The sequence below is a fragment of the Periplaneta americana genome, chromosome 7 (genome assembly GCF_040183065.1).
Source record: "Periplaneta americana isolate PAMFEO1 chromosome 7, P.americana_PAMFEO1_priV1, whole genome shotgun sequence".
Lineage (NCBI taxonomy): Eukaryota > Metazoa > Arthropoda > Insecta > Blattodea > Blattidae > Periplaneta > Periplaneta americana.
Genome location: NC_091123.1, coordinates 173,291,942 through 173,308,327, shown reverse-complemented (window position 1 = coordinate 173,308,327; position 16,386 = coordinate 173,291,942). Strand labels below are relative to the sequence as shown.

The 16,386-nt window shown below is 35.9% G+C and overlaps 1 protein-coding gene across 6 annotated transcripts in view; it reads left to right on the top strand.

Moving 5' to 3' along the window:
• Positions 1-15,621, top strand: part of LOC138703745 (B-cell linker protein) — an 86,756-nt gene extending 71,135 nt beyond the window's left edge. For 4 of the 6 annotated variants that reach the window (XM_069831879.1, XM_069831881.1, XM_069831882.1 and 1 more), the window contains 4 exons: positions 4,296-4,436; positions 8,174-8,272; positions 8,388-8,539; positions 12,400-15,621. In XM_069831879.1, coding sequence (XP_069687980.1) covers positions 4,296-4,436; positions 8,174-8,272; positions 8,388-8,539; positions 12,400-12,537 — 530 coding nt within the window. In that variant the 3' untranslated portion in view covers positions 12,538-15,621. Of the gene's footprint in view, positions 1-4,295; positions 4,437-8,162; positions 8,273-8,387; positions 8,540-12,399 lie in introns of all 6 variants that reach the window. The other 2 variants (XR_011333255.1, XM_069831880.1) reach the window with 2 other exon arrangements.
• Positions 15,622-16,386: the final 765 nt, after the last annotated feature.

The window sequence follows — 16,386 nt, the reverse complement described above, 5'->3', positions numbered from 1 at the left end:
GTGAATCTGTTAGTCCGTATCCAGTAGCATAGAAACCACTAGACCACTGAAAACAACAGGATATGACTGTAGTTTAATTTTAAATAACCATACCATTTTCTGTTGAAAGGAAAAATAAAACTGCAGCAGGGGTTATAAGTTTGTAGGAAATGAGCATTCCCTTTCTATTTTTGCACCTCAAAAGGCAGGAGATCTCTCCCACATCAGCAGCAGGCATTCTCTCAGTTCGTATCTGACAGGAACACGGTGCAGTAGCCATGTCTATCTTCCTTCCTCAACAAACGGTTCCTCTTCAAGGAACTGCTGTTCGTCGAGCAGCGTCATTCAACATAGCTTCGCGTAAAGAGAAGAGTTTGTCAGCTTCTATCAGTTACACGACCGCACCTCCACGCATGTTTACCAGTAAGTTTCCTGTAGTTTGTATTTGATAAGCAGATGTCATCGTCTTGAACAGAATGTTGTTAGGTAACAAAAGATGATTCATCTGCATTTCAAGTGACGTATATTGATGGACTACTGTACATCTATTGCTTATTCTCTCGTACTTTTTAAGACATCTTACTTGGTACATAAAATTTCGTATATTATTTTTGTAATCTCCTAAATGCAGAATCGTCTACGTAATATCATAAAATGTTGTGTTTTATAACTTAGGCATATAAATTACAGCCAGTTTTGAGTATGATCAATATATCAAATATTAAACAGTTATGACTTTTTAGACAACAAATTAATAGTAATATACGTTACAAGAGCGGTATGTTGACGTTTTCATGTTCGAGGAAAACAAACATACCGCTCGTGTATCGTACATTATTTTGTGCGAAGATCGTTTATTACATACCTGAAAGACGAATTTCTAATTAGTTGCAATGAAATCACCATGTTGGTTTCTGTTTAATGACGCCAACTTCGGAACACCAAAATATCTTTCTTCAACATTGTTGCTGTAAAATCTTTTCTGTGTTTACTATACTCCAGCAGGCCGTGATATACGTCTGTCTTTTTTTCCCCCCAGTCTATAAATGCGAACTTAAAACAAACGGTAAGGTTATGTAATGATTTATTTTTCATTTTAATATTTTAATAATATTATTTATATAACATATTGCAGTAATAACATCGGCATCTGGAATCTCGTTGATTTTTTTCACGGCTTCCTTAATGTTACTTGTATCAGGAATGCAATAAGTTTCGTGGAGTAGTAGACTTTACTTAATTTTTGCAAATATTTAAAAACAATAATTAACATTGCAATTTAGGTGAAATTGCAGTGGTAAGTTTCCAATTTATAATTATTACTATGTTAAACGTCTCTAAAAATAATATTCTAAAAGTCTAAAGCAGTAAAATGAATGTCGCGCTTAAGCGGTAAGAAGAGGGAAATTGTTATGTGTGTTACGTTGGGAATACTGAATGTGGTATTTCACACTTACCCCGTATTGGTTCTGTGCGGAAAACAAGCAAATCCGCACGATCTCGCTCAAAAGTATTTTACATCTTATATAACACGTAAATTCTGCGAGATTAATCCGTATTCATATTCATTTATTGCGTCCAACTGATCACATTCTACGTGATATGGGACATGTCAAAAGTAACACATAATTACTAGGGTACAACATAGTACATTAAATAAAATACAACATACAAAATTTCGACATTAATTATAAATAATTTCAACATTAACAAATAACAACCACAAGAATAGATGTAACACTACAAGACAAATCACATTTAATTTAACAGTCTATAGTCAATTTCGACCAATGCGTCCTTCATGAGAAGACATCCCTTCCCGAAGTCAGGATCTGGAAAAAATGTAGTTGTGGAAATTTATTTAAAGATTAATATTTTTGTGCGAGATCGTGCGTATTTCCTTGTTTTCCGCACAGAACCAATACGCGGTATGTATGAAATACCACATTCAGTATTCCCAACGTAACACACATAACAATTTCCCTCTTCTTACCGCTTAAGCGCGACATTCATTTTACTGCTTTAGGCTTTTAACATATTATTTTTAGAGACGTTTAACATAGTAATAATTATAAATTGGAAACTTACCACTGCAATTTCACCTAAACTGCAATGTTAATTATTGTTTTTAAATATTTGTATAAATTAAGTAAAGTCTACTACTCCACGAAACTTATTGCATTCCTGATACAAATTACATTAAGGAAGCCGTGAAAAAATCAACAAGATTCCAGATGCCGATGTTATTACTGCAATATGTTATATAAATAATATTGTTAAAATATTAAAATGAAAAATAAATCATTACATAACCTTACCGTTTGTTTTAAGTTCGCATTTATAGACTGAGGGGAAAAAAAGACAGACGTATATCACGGCCTACTGGAATATAGTAAACACAGAAAACATTTTATAGCAACAATGTTGAAGATAGATATATTTGTTTTCCAAATTTGCCGTCATTGAATAGAAACCAAGACGGAGATTTCATTGCAACTAATTAGAAATTCGTCTTTCAGGTATGTAATAAACGATCTTCGCACAAAATAATGTACGATACACGAGCGGTATGTTTGTTTTCATGTTCTCGGAAATTAAAAAAGCTCAACTACGTTTCGCTTTTTCAATCTTTTCCTCGAACATGAAAACGTCAACATACCGCTCTTGTAACGCATATCACTATTAATCACTCTCTCCATGACAACCATGAACCAATACATTATAAACAGTAAAATCCATAGGCCTACATACATCCATTCATTTATAGCTTCTTCACAAACAACACATTATAGAGGAAAGACCTACAATTTAAAATTTAATTTAGATACCAGTAATGGATAATTATATTGTACAGCACATGGGGGAAGAGATTTTCTCATGAAGTTTCGGCCAGTGTATGGGACCGGTGCCCACCCAGCATCGTGATGCATTTGGGGAGCTGCTATAGGTAGCGAAATCCAGTTAAGCAAACCAGCTATAACGGCCAGGGGGGGCTCATCGTGCTAACCACACGATATCTCCATTATGGTTGGATGATCGTTCACCTCTGGTCGGTCTTGGCCCTTCGTGGGCTGTAGCGCCACGGATTATTCTTATTATTATTATTATTATTATTATTATTATTATTATTATTATTCCTACAGAAATTTATCCTCACTCCATTACTATTTGTGTTGCTTTAATCATATGGAACTGTTTAATGACAAATTATTATCAATATTTTTTTCTTTACATACATCAAGCACTCCATAACAAAAAATAACATAACTGTTAGAATGTTACATAAGGGCTTGCAATTATTACTTTTTTTTTTCTTTGTTAGATATTAATCTAATTGCTCTTTTTTTTTTGTAATACCAGTAGATTAGGCTGAAGTTTCACCATGGGATTACCTGATATTCGTCGTAGAGTTATGGAAAACCTCGGAAAAACCAACTAGATAATCAGCCCAAGCGGGAATCGAACCCACGCCTAAACACAGCTCCAGATAGGCAGTCAAACACACCTTCCGTCTGATACCATGGCTTGTATCATATTGAACACTGTTCAAGTCTTAAAACATACATATGAAACATGTTTATGTTATTTTATTTTATAACAATAATCATAATTTATAGTACAAAAAAGTAAAATTAGATTTTATCCCCAAGTGGAAAGTTTAGTGAGACAAAGCGAGGTTGATAATTTCCACGAGTGTTTACGACAAATAAATACCATCTCGACATCACCAATTCCATCGACATTAATACCTGCCGTAACCCAGCAGTTAATATGGAGTCATAAATAACTGACAAACTAAACTGTTTTATTTTTTCACTGTGTCGTAAATGTAGAAAAATCCAATATTTCGGAATTATGTATCAGAAGCATTACCAGTAAAAACAGAAAAAGGGGAATATGTCTATTGGATCTCTTACTGTGTCCTGAGGAATACCTCTTACCAACGGATCTGACAGACTATTTCCCTTTTCTCTTCTTTTTTCTGATGACGGATTAGATATATAACTCCGAATTATTGGATGTTTCTACATCTCTAACACGATGTAAATACCTAAAAAATCTTTCACTGCATACTTCAGATTTATATTAAATTAGATATTTTAGAGGAAAGAAAATTATGATCTATTTTCTGACAGTCGATATACACAAACTCAAGATCCTGGTTGGTAATTTACAGAAACCACTTGTGAAGCAGAAGGCACTTGTTTAGTTCCTGTGCGAATAAGACTCACACGTGGTTCATATCCTGGTTCCACACTAACATTTGTCACTCTGTTAGTAACACAGAGCTGATGTGACAATGTTTTGGTTTGCAGAGAGGACACCTACACCTGAACTGAAGAAAACTCCAACCATCAGTCATAAGCCACCACCGCCCCCAGTGGATCATCGACCTAGTACGTTTCCAAACAATCACCGTCCTCTACCACCCACACCAGAGGACAGCAAGACAAACAGTAAGTGTAATGTGAAGGGACACACTCTACGCAACACGTCAGCATGTTCTGAAAATGAAAGCAGTAGGTTTCTCTAAATTATTGAAGCCTTTAATCATAGTTCTTCTGTTCTAATGTTATTCTCACCTTCATTCTGTTACTACTACTACTACTACTACTACTACTACTACTACTGCTACTACTACTACTGCTGCTACTACTACTGCTACTATTACTACTACTACTATTACTACTACTGCTATACTGCTACTAAGCTACTACTGCTACTACTACTCTACTGCTACTACTACTACTCTACTGCTACTACTACTACTACTACTACTGCTACTACTGCTACTGCTACTACTGCTACTACTACTCTACTGCTACTACTACTACTCTACTGCTACTACTACTACTGCTACTACTACTACTACTACTACTACTACTGCTATTACTACCACTACTATACTGCTGTTACTACTGCTACTGCCATTAATACTACTCTACTGCTGCTACTACTACTACTACTGCTATTACTACTACTACTATACTGCTGTTACTACTGCTACTGCCATTAATACTACTCTACTACTACTACTACTACTACTGCTACTATTACTACTACTACTACTATACTGCTGCTACTACTGCTACTGCCATTACTACTACTCTACTACTACTACTACTACTACTGCTACTATTACTACTACTGCTATACTACTGCAATACTGCTGCTACTACTACTCTACTGCTACTACTACTCTACTGCTACTATTACTGCTATTACTGCTACTACTGTACTGCTGTTACTACTACTACTGCTATTACTACTACTACTATACTGCTGTTACTACTGCTACTGCCATTAATACTACTCTACTACTACTACTACTACTACTGCTACTATTACTACTACTACTACTATACTGCTGCTACTACTGCTACTGCCATTACTACTACTCTACTACTACTACTACTACTACTGCTACTATTACTACTACTGCTATACTACTGCAATACTGCTGCTACTACTACTCTACTGCTACTACTACTCTACTGCTACTATTACTGCTATTACTGCTACTACTGTACTGCTGTTACTACTGCTACTGCCATTACTACTACTCTACTGCTGCTACTACTACTACTGCTACAACTACTACTACTGCTGCTACTACTACTGCTATACTGCTACTACTATTACTACTACTTCTATACTGCTACTACTACTGCTACTGCTGCTACTACTGCTACTACTGCTACTACTGCTATACTGCTACTACTACTATTACTACTACTGCTATACTGCTACTAAGCTACTGCTACTACTACTACTCTACTGCTACTACTACTGCTACTATTACTACTACTACTACTACTACTACTGCTATTACTACTACTACTATACTGCTGTTACTACTGCTACTGCCATTACTACTACTCTACTGCTGCTACTACTACTACTGCTACAACTACTACTACTGCTGCTACTACTACTACTGCTATACTGCTACTACTACTTCCATACTGCTACTACTACTACTACTACTACTACTACTACTATTACTACTACTGCTGCTACTACTACTACTACTACTATTACTATACTACTGCTATACTACTACTGCTATACTACTACTACTACTGCTACTATACTGCTGCTACTACTGCTATTACTACTCTACTACTACACTACTACTACTACTGCTATACTGCTACTACTACTACTACTACTACTACTATACTGCTACTACTACTACTGCTACTGCTATTGCTACTAAATTTTATGAATATCCATTTGCTAATAATTATGGAACAAATGAATAAAACATTCAAAACACTCACAGAAGATGTTAAAAATATTTAATATTTTCCTGAAAGCACAAATCTACCTATTTTAACTTATTTTCAAAAACTTTAATCAACGGTTCATTTGTCATTGAATTCACATGTTCGTTTTGCACCTTTTAATTCAACGATTGTGGTGGGATCGTTCTGGTAAGCTGTGGTAATTTAGCAACTCCCCACAAGAAATAATTAGGTTTATAAAAAATGAAACTGAGAGACTGGTGGTCGCATGAAACAGTGAACAGGAATGCGAACTATTTTAGAAAGTGTTCTGATCATCAACAAACTCTGATTTATTAATTATATAACTTTAATTTAGCTATTACAACATAACATAACTTTAAGATTAGTAGTAATTTAGAAATTTTTGTTTGTGTGCCAGATTTTGTAATTTTGTATTTAATTTTAACTTTTGCCCTCCATTTAGGTCCTCTTTAATATGATATTCACATATTAATAGTATACGGGGTTGATGTGAAATAGCCTTGCAGGTTTTCAGAGCGAATATCTCATGTTGTATGTAACAAAGAAAAAAATCTTTTCCCCCAAATACTTAACACCCTCTTGTTCGGTACAGTAACTGTTGAGAGTAGGATCGTGATTTTTGTCCATACCTATAGGAAATGTAATAAAGAATTATTTATCCCTCTGGTGTATTTCAATAGCGTGGACGGTTTTCGTGTAAATTTAATTTGAAAGCCACTAATTTGAAGCCAGTGAACAATGCAAGCGGATTGCAACGTCGAACATAGCCAGAGAGAAAGATTCGTATAGAAGGACAGATCTGAGTTCGTTGACCTCTTACATCTGTATTATGAGAAGAAATAGCTGTATGTTAGCGGAAATGTTGCCAGACTGCTGAAACTTCCAACTTAGTTTTCTAATTAACCATGCATGTATTTTTTTTTTTACTTTACTTTTACTTAGTCGATCCTCTTCTACCACCTGGTGTAGAGGCTTTACAAAGAGCCTTCCATCTCTCACGGTCCTGAGCAATGGACCTTGCCTCTTTCCATTCGATCCCTCTCTCCCGCATGGTGTCTTGGATTCCTTGTTCCCAGGTCTGCCTCGGTCTTCCTTTAGGTCTTTTTCCCTTCATTCTAACTTGCTACGCTATTTTTGGGTATCTATCATTGTTCATTCTAGCCAGATGTCCAAACCACCTTAATTGTGATAATTTTATTTGTTCTACTAGAGGATCAATTCCTAAACCTAGCCTTATTGTTTGGTTCCGTATCTATCTCTTCTACTTATGCATTTAATCACAAAACGTAATATAGGTTTTCTGTTCCTTTAAGTGTACTCTATCGTCCCTTTCAATCTGGAAGATTATTTCACTTCCACTCTGTATATTTGGAATGACTACTAACAAATAGTTAGTTATGAATTTCATTTAATAAATTTATTCAAAATGCATTTAAACTTTCTCCAAATTGAATATGTAGACTATTTCCTTTTACTGGTATTTGCAAACAAAATGTTCATCAAGTTTCCGAATTCCAGAGTAATAAAGTAGGGGAGAGTCGGGTAGTATCTGACATCGGGTAATATTGGACAGTGAGTTTCTTTCATCTACTACCATATGGTAGTACCTGAATGACATGGTTACGTTTCTCTATGCGACATCACAGAAACGTAACCATGTCAATCAGGTACTATCATCGTGTGGTAGATGAAAGAAACTCACTGTCCGATATTACCCGATGTCCGATACTACCCGACTCTACCCTAATATTAACATTTAAGCTCAAGTCTCTAATGCCCCTTCAACTTACGTTTTAGATTATTGTCAAAAACTGTTTTAATAAAAACTACTCTTTTGGCGTGTGGTGTTTTTTATAGTAGCATTATCCTAATGATGTTTTGCCAGTATTTATTATGTTACCGATGTAGTAGCTATACTTCAGCTGTTACAGGGTCACGTAGGAGTTCCAGAGTGTCTCTCACACAACAGCCTTGGTACCATAACGTGGATCGCAGCCAAGGAGAAGTACTTCTGCGAAATGGTTAGTGTGTGATATCATTTCTTTTATGTCTAGCAGTTTCCAAGTCTAGCGATTCCATGTATCACAAGTTAGAACCAAGCAAAGAGATACAGGTGTAAACAAAATACCATTTCAGGGGAAGATGGCAGCTTCTTGGTGCGGCCTTCTGCTCGATCTCAGAACGCTCTTACTTTGATGCTGTGGTTCAACAAGCGACTATATAACATCAATATACGCCACCGAAATGATGGTCGGTATGCCCTTGGAACTGAGAAACCAAATGAGCAGGTGTGTATACTGCATTTAAATTTGAATCACGCGTCTTTCTTAAAAGGATAAGCTTTAATATTTGGCAGGTCTATGGCGGGCATTTAATGTTGACACAGATTTGTTTTATATACTAATGGTGGTTACTTGACTCTTCCATTATTAAGCCAGTTGTGTAGACATATTTACCGACAGAGTCATTGCCCAGAGTGCGTCATAGAAGGCTGGTCTACACTACACTCACGATGAGATGAGATGATAATGAGATTTGTTGGAATACCAGAGGGAAATCGAAGCTCCCAGAGAAAATCTCTATGTTACCTAGACTACGAGCTTGCCATACACAAGTTATAAATCGAGGGTACACCGGGAATTGAACCCATGTCCACAGGATTATAAGTCCAGCGCCCTAGCCACTAGAACACTGTGACGGCTTTGACACAGAAATATAATTTACTTTACTTTAAATAGATTTACTTTAAATGTTATTTTAAGTGACCATGCTTCATTTAATTTAGGATGCTCATTATTATTATTATTATTATTATTATTATTATTATTATTATTATTAATTATTGTTTTATATTAGTTGTGTTTATTATTAATTGTCATTATTGAGTGTAATTAGTTACCACTGCCACCGGTTATATTCCCATTTGCAATGTGAATAAATAACAAACATACATACATACATACTTACTTACTTACTTACTTACTTACTTACTTTTACTTACTTACTTACTTACTCACTTACTCACTCACTCACTCACTCACTCACTCACTCACTCACTCACTCACTTACAAATTTGTAAATCATTACTAGAGTTTCGGAGCCATTATCTATTTATACATACACATGAATACTTTTCCAAAGTTATAAAGCTAAGAGTATTGAATGTTCATTTAAAAATTTCATGTACTGGTAATTACTGAATCGCATTAATGCATAAGCATGATTTTGTATAAGTCACAATGGCGAAGCTCTTAAGAAGCTTTTGAGGCTTAGCTTACCCAAAAAATTTGAGTTATTATTCCTAATAACAATAGGCCTATAAGTTCGTAATAGGCCTAACGATGTATTGTAACACTTGGTTGCACTCCAATCCTTCCATATATTAAGTCCACTGTTGGCAGTCATTCCAGTATGGAGGGAGCAGTGTGATCAGCGAGGCTTAAGGCAAAAGCCTCTGAAGGCATGGCTACGATCTTGACTCGTAAGCTTGAGGGGGACACTGGGGAGGGGGTATCGATTCACTACATCTCTGCACAGAATGAAGCTTGCCTTCCATCACAATATTATGTCTCACTATATTGGTGTTCTCTGAAAGTTCTTCGTTGTTGAGTTTAGTTTAATCAAAAGTGCATGTGTGTGTTTTACATATTCATTTTGTGTAAAAGGCTCATAGTGAGAGAACATTGAGGTCATTATTTGTAGAACTAAAAGAGAAACCGTTTTCAAGTTCGACGTATGAAACAAAATGTGCTTACAAAGATAGGAGATTGACACCACATTTACATATTAAAATAGCGGATGGAGGAAGACAAAATAGAAAATTTCATTATACATTTTGATTACACAACTTTTAACTTCGGAATATGTATTATATATCTTTCTCGCGTTAAATTTTACTGTACCTGGTTAACATATTTTGGCCTGCTATTGGCCTTCTTCAGACCTGGTTGTTCCTGGTCTTGGCGCCTTTTGTTTTGTTTCCTGTGGGGGTGTGTTTGTGTAGTGTAATGTGGAGTCAAAGAGTGTGTGTGTCCTGATCATTTCAAACACGTTACAAAGAACACTTCACAGCCATAACAAAATTACAAAACGCTTCCACATATGCAGAACACATCACAAATGCTAACCACACCTACAGAGACATCAACACAGACATGGAAATTCTACACATCCAACACACTAAACACATTAGAACAATACGAAATATACAGACATACAAAAACACATCCAAACGAAATTCTCAACACACAACTCAATTTCAGAACACACACACTCTTTGACTCCACATTACACTACACAAACACACCCCCACAGGAAACAAAAGAAAAGACGCCAAGACCAGCAACAACCAGTTCTGGAGAAGGCCAATAACAGGCCGAAACATGTTAACCAGGTACAGTAAAATTTAAAACGAGAAAGACGAATAATAAATATTCCGAAGAAAATTTCAGTTTTCATGGTATAAGAAATATCCTTGGTTAACAAGGTGCTCTGAGACAAATAAGTTATATTGTTTTACCTGTATTCTGTTTGGGGGTGAAAATGAGTGGTCTTCATATTCTTGTGGGGTTTGTGTCACAAAAATTTTGTTAGAAAAGCCGAGAAACATCTGCTCTATAAAAAGATACAAGGTAAGCAGATTTTTTCAGTCTACTCTGTGTTTACACCTTAACTTCGGCACTGATAGACCACAGACTAATGTACTATCAGTCAATACGATAGAATCAGAAATTGTAACTAATCATATTAAGACTCTGATTTTTTCATACGTTACGTTTTAAATTTGATAACAAGAGATGAGTAAATAATGCCAAAAATAATAGTTATTTATGGTACTTGTGAGGTAAGTACATCTTTATTGCGTGAGTGGAAAGATTTAAGCATGAGGCGTCAGCCGAATGCTTAAATTACAGGAGCGCAATAAAGATCACGCTCACAAGTACCATACGTAATTTTATCCATGACCATAACGAAAAATTATGTTTTATAAAAGAAAATATATTAAAAATAAGTCCTCATGTAATCACATATCATGGCATGGATTTTAGAATCGATACATGTACTAGATAGGTTATGATGTAGGAGGCCATGATTAGTGAAGAATGTGTTGGATAAATAACAAATTATAATTAATTATATAATTTTAATATATACTTTTTCATTTTAAACGTGTATTTTCGTCTTTTTGAAGTTTCAGGGATTATTTAGAAATGTTCACAGAACTAATGTGATTAAAATAATTTCACATTTTACTTCTGTAAACTTAAGAGGAATATTAAAACGTTATTAATCATCGTGTTTGTTTAGCCCATTTAACTAACGCTTGTTGTTATAAAATCCTATAAACCCAACTTCGCAGGTTCAAGTCTCCTCACATCCCAAAAGGTAAATTATTACAAAATTTAAAAAAAAAATACATATTAGATATGGGTGCAATGCACAAATTACGACGTAGTAAATAGAGAAAAGAGAAGGAGATTGAGTGTATGTATGCTCATGTTCGGTGCCCGTGGCACGATCGCACGAGAAACTTTAAATCAACTTAAACAATTTAAAATTTCTGATGCAATGATTGATGCCATAGGATCTCATGTGTTACAATCATCCTAAGCTATAATTAGTAATCATTTGTACCCAACAAACTTTTATTGTAAATGATTTCCTATGTTTTCATATCATTTATCTTAATGTTTTCTTTTTCCTTTCAAATTGTCACACAATTGGTTTTAATGATTATTCCTTATGAATTGATTAGTAGGCCGATCTATTCGAACCCTTATTTAGGGCGGCTTTTTTATTTAAAAATTAGTAGTAAGAAATGGTAATAAAGAAGTAGAGGTAGTGACATCTAGTAACTAATATATTAACTTCTTGAGTAATAGTTGAATGGAAAAGTATACGTGTGTACCCGGGTACTAGGAAAATACTAATGAACTGTGAGATAAAGTTCAAACTGTGAGGTAAAGTCTTTATCTCACTAGTGGAATAAAGTAATGTTGAATAAAAGGCTACTTTACAAACGCAAAAGTACAGTATTTAGTAAAGGCATGTTTTTCGTTATGGTCATGGATAAAAATCATTACAGTACTTAAAATAGACATTTTACGCACTTTACTCAAGTTAAAATATCAGTGATTCTGTGTTGCAGAGTTTCAATTCCGTGGAGGAACTTGTGCAGAACTACCAGTCTGAAAAATTGGTATTGTACAGTGGTGGGGAGAGAGAGAGGACAGGCCGCACATTGCTGACCTCAACACCTCCGCAGTCCAGTGAACTAAGCGCATGATATGCACACACTCTCTATTTATGTGGGCCACTGATAATCTCAGCCATCTTTACAGCAACGTGAACTTTATATTGTGTACCTCTGTGATGTGTGTGTGATGGAGAAAAGTCTCTTGGAAAGAAGCGTTCGTTGTAAATACGTAAGAGTCGATTGGCTGTTCAGGTGTTTAGAAGTGCCTTGTTAGGAAAGTTACCGAGTAAGCACTGTTCTCTTGGTAATGTTACGTACATTTTAAAGCCAGGCATGTTTAGCATTAGAGCACGATTGGGAAAGGAGAAAGTGTGCGTGGGTGAGGAAGAGTGGATGAGAGTGAGTGAGTTTCTGTTCCAAATAGCATTTAACTTATAATCAGAATGCAAGTAATGTACTGTTACTTGATTATTCAGCAGCACTGTATCAACTACGAGATTATTTAGGGTGATAACGAGATGATATTTGGCGAGATGAGGCTGAAGATTCGCCATAGATTACCTGACATTTGCCTTATACTAGTGACAGTCTACAGTCTCTAATCACGATTACCATTATCGCGATTATCTCCGATCACGATTACCGAAAATGTGTGGACACACTAGGTCACGGTCCCGCTCCGTGGCATCGTGGTCTAAGGCATCCTGCCTAGGAGTCGTGTTATGGAATGCGCGCTGGTCCGAATCTCCATAGGAGAAGAAATTTTCTCATGAAATTTCGGCCAGTGTCTGGGACCGGTGCCCAACCAGCATCGTAATGCATTTGGGGAGCTAGAATAGGTAGCGAAAATCCGGTTTTGCAAACCAGCTATAACGCCTGGGGGAGATCATCGTGCTAACCACATGATACGTCCATTCTGGTTGGATGATCGTCCACCTCTGCTTTGGCATGTCGACGTGAGGTCAGCAGTCGGCTGGTCGGTCTTGGCCTTCCATGGGCTGTAGCGCCATGGATTTACTTTTTTATACACTAGGTCATGCTTGGTGCCATCTGGTCAACAGCTGAATTACCATAAACGTATAGAGAAAACAATTTTCTCTATGTACATAGTTTTATCACAGTCTAGTATATACAGCCACGAAGCTCAATACGTAGAAAATATGCATCCAAGATAGTTGCTAACCACTAGAATCGCTAATATCGCCTCATTACAGACAATGCGAAATAGTACCGGCACAGTCTATTGTTCCTAGCACCCTCAACAACTGAAGCTTCGTGACTGTATATACTAGACTGTGCTTGTATGTTTGTTTTTGTTCTGAATAACATCACAGTCTAGTATATACAGTCACGAAGTTTGACTTGTGACTTGTGAAGGTACTAGGAACAAAAGACTGTGCCGGTACTATTTCGCATTGTCTGTTATGAGGCAATAGTAGCGATCCTAGTAGTTAGCAACTATCCATAGATGCATATTTACTACGTATTGAGCTTCTTGACTGTATATACTAGACTGTGATAACATCTGCAGTTCATACTTTCTTTTGATGTTTATTCATGTTTTTTTCCTTTTTTTTTATATTGTTGTTTCTTGCAGCTTGATATGGGAATTTATTTGTTAACATTTTTACATGTTTTATAATCTAAACTGATACAATTTACACCATTACTATTTATATTATTTTGGAAAGAGATTTTATAACCTATAATAATTTTTATAATTCAGTCTAAGATTTATGTTATTTTCTAATAAAACATATTTTTAAACTGAACCCTAACCTCAACGATATCGTCGTAATTGGAGACTAAAGTTAAAAATCTAAAAAAGAAATCAGTTCCAGTTTGTAATCCATTATTCATTGAAGTGAAAGATCTTTCAGCAGCCTTCTATTGCCCTCCATATATGAGCAATTCGTCTGCCATTTGTTAATATATTTCTTTTTATTTTTCTCATATCTGCATTAAATTTCTCCAATACATCTAACAGTAGCCCTGAGAAGATAGTAGCTAAATGTCATATTCTAGCCATTCATTTTCATTTCTGTTACATATAATATAATGGAAGGTGTAACACAATTCCACAGCAGAAGCTATCACGACTTCCTAAATAATATAAATCAGGGTGATTCGAAACCAAAGATTACGGGTACTAAAATGTTACTTCTTTCCACTGGGCCATGCCTCAACACCAATATCTATACTTGTTTTTTTGAAAGATGGGACATAACAGTTAAGCGGCCGAACTTGGAACTACAGTGCCATGTTGCCAATATGGACTACCACGCTACCAGCTGATGGAAGCCAGCAAAGACGTTTTATAGCCAGCAATTGTCGTGAAGATGGCTGACATTAAAACATTCATTGGCAATTCATGCGGAGGTAAGAAAACAATACAAAAATCGACAGAGAATCAAAGACGAAACGTATCAATGCTAACATTGTCTGCACAATAAATGTCGCGAAGAGAGCTATTGAGCACTCGCCACGGGGAAGTGTAAGTTTGGCAACTTAACCGTTGTTACCATAGCAACAGGCCTACCACGCTATGTGACATTCAGTTGTTTTTCCGATCGCAACGCTGTCCCATCTTAAAAAAAAACAAGTATAGTTCTGGAAACAGGATTAAGATCCTGATTGCGATCGGGATGGTGACACACTACAACTACGATCGCGATTAGGTCGATAATCGCGATTAGTGATTGTAGTCTGTCACTAGTATTACGGTTGGGGAAAACCTCGGAAAAACCCAACTAGGTAATCAGCACAAGCGGGAATTATACCCATGCCCGAGCGCAAATCAGCAGGCAAGCATCTTAACCGACTGAACTACTCCTGTGTTCGTGAAGTTGGTATGAAAATCGTTAAGGAATTCATAAGTTGCATAGTCATCAACTTAGACAAATAATGGTATTGCGGAAGCAGAAACTCTCTCATTCCTACATAACCAGCATTTATGATCCTCTGTTTAACTGCTTGCAAGCTCGTATGTTTAAATATTACACCAAGTCAAAAATGAGTTAGTCACACACAAGTTTATGGTCCCAATGTGTATTTGACTTTCATGTCTGTGTTGAAGATGTTACCCAGATTGCAGGGCTTTCAGTATTACATTATTTTGCTAGCAGGTTTTTAATATAATAAGACTGTATGTAATATAAATTAGCATAATGTTGACTGGTGTTAATTTATTTAATATCCTATTACAAAAACCCCCTAATCATTCCTTTGATATGGATTAAAAAGCATTTAAAGAAGATATGTTGTTTAGTCAACTGTCCGAAGACAAGTCTGAACCTCACAAGTGATACCAACAAGGCACCACTTATGAGACAATAGGCCAGGAGATAATGGGGTAGGGTGGCCAGTTCCTTTACCCCTAAAGAAGATATAATAATTAGTAATTACTGATCTGCAAACCAGTGCAGTAAAGTACAATGTATGTCAACAATTGAATCCCACTGAGGTGAAAGGGGATGTCATATTTTGCAACTTATTAGGAGAAGTAAAAAATGTACAGTAATAAGAACTAAAATATACAACTTATCAAAGTAATACAAGGAGTGACGTTTCTCTGTATAATTAGATTTTAATTAGTCATAATATATAAACTTTTATGTTGAATATGAATTACTATTTGCAATTAGGAAATTTGTGAAGAATCTTGACTAAGTTCCTTTCTTGTCATTATTGTGATAAGAAGACAAAAATTAGTACATTTGAATCTTGCGTACACTACTTTTAACACTTGAATATTAGTAATTGATTAACTAGCGGACTTACTCGTGTTAATTATGTAAGTCTGTGCGGCTTACAGCTGTTTCGGTGCTTCATCACACCATCCTCAGAGCCTACTAGATCTCGGCGTCATCTCGAACTTCTCTGCCTGTTTTGTGGGTGCGTTTGATTATTGAAAGGTGTTGAAAAGTGGAGTCAAATAGT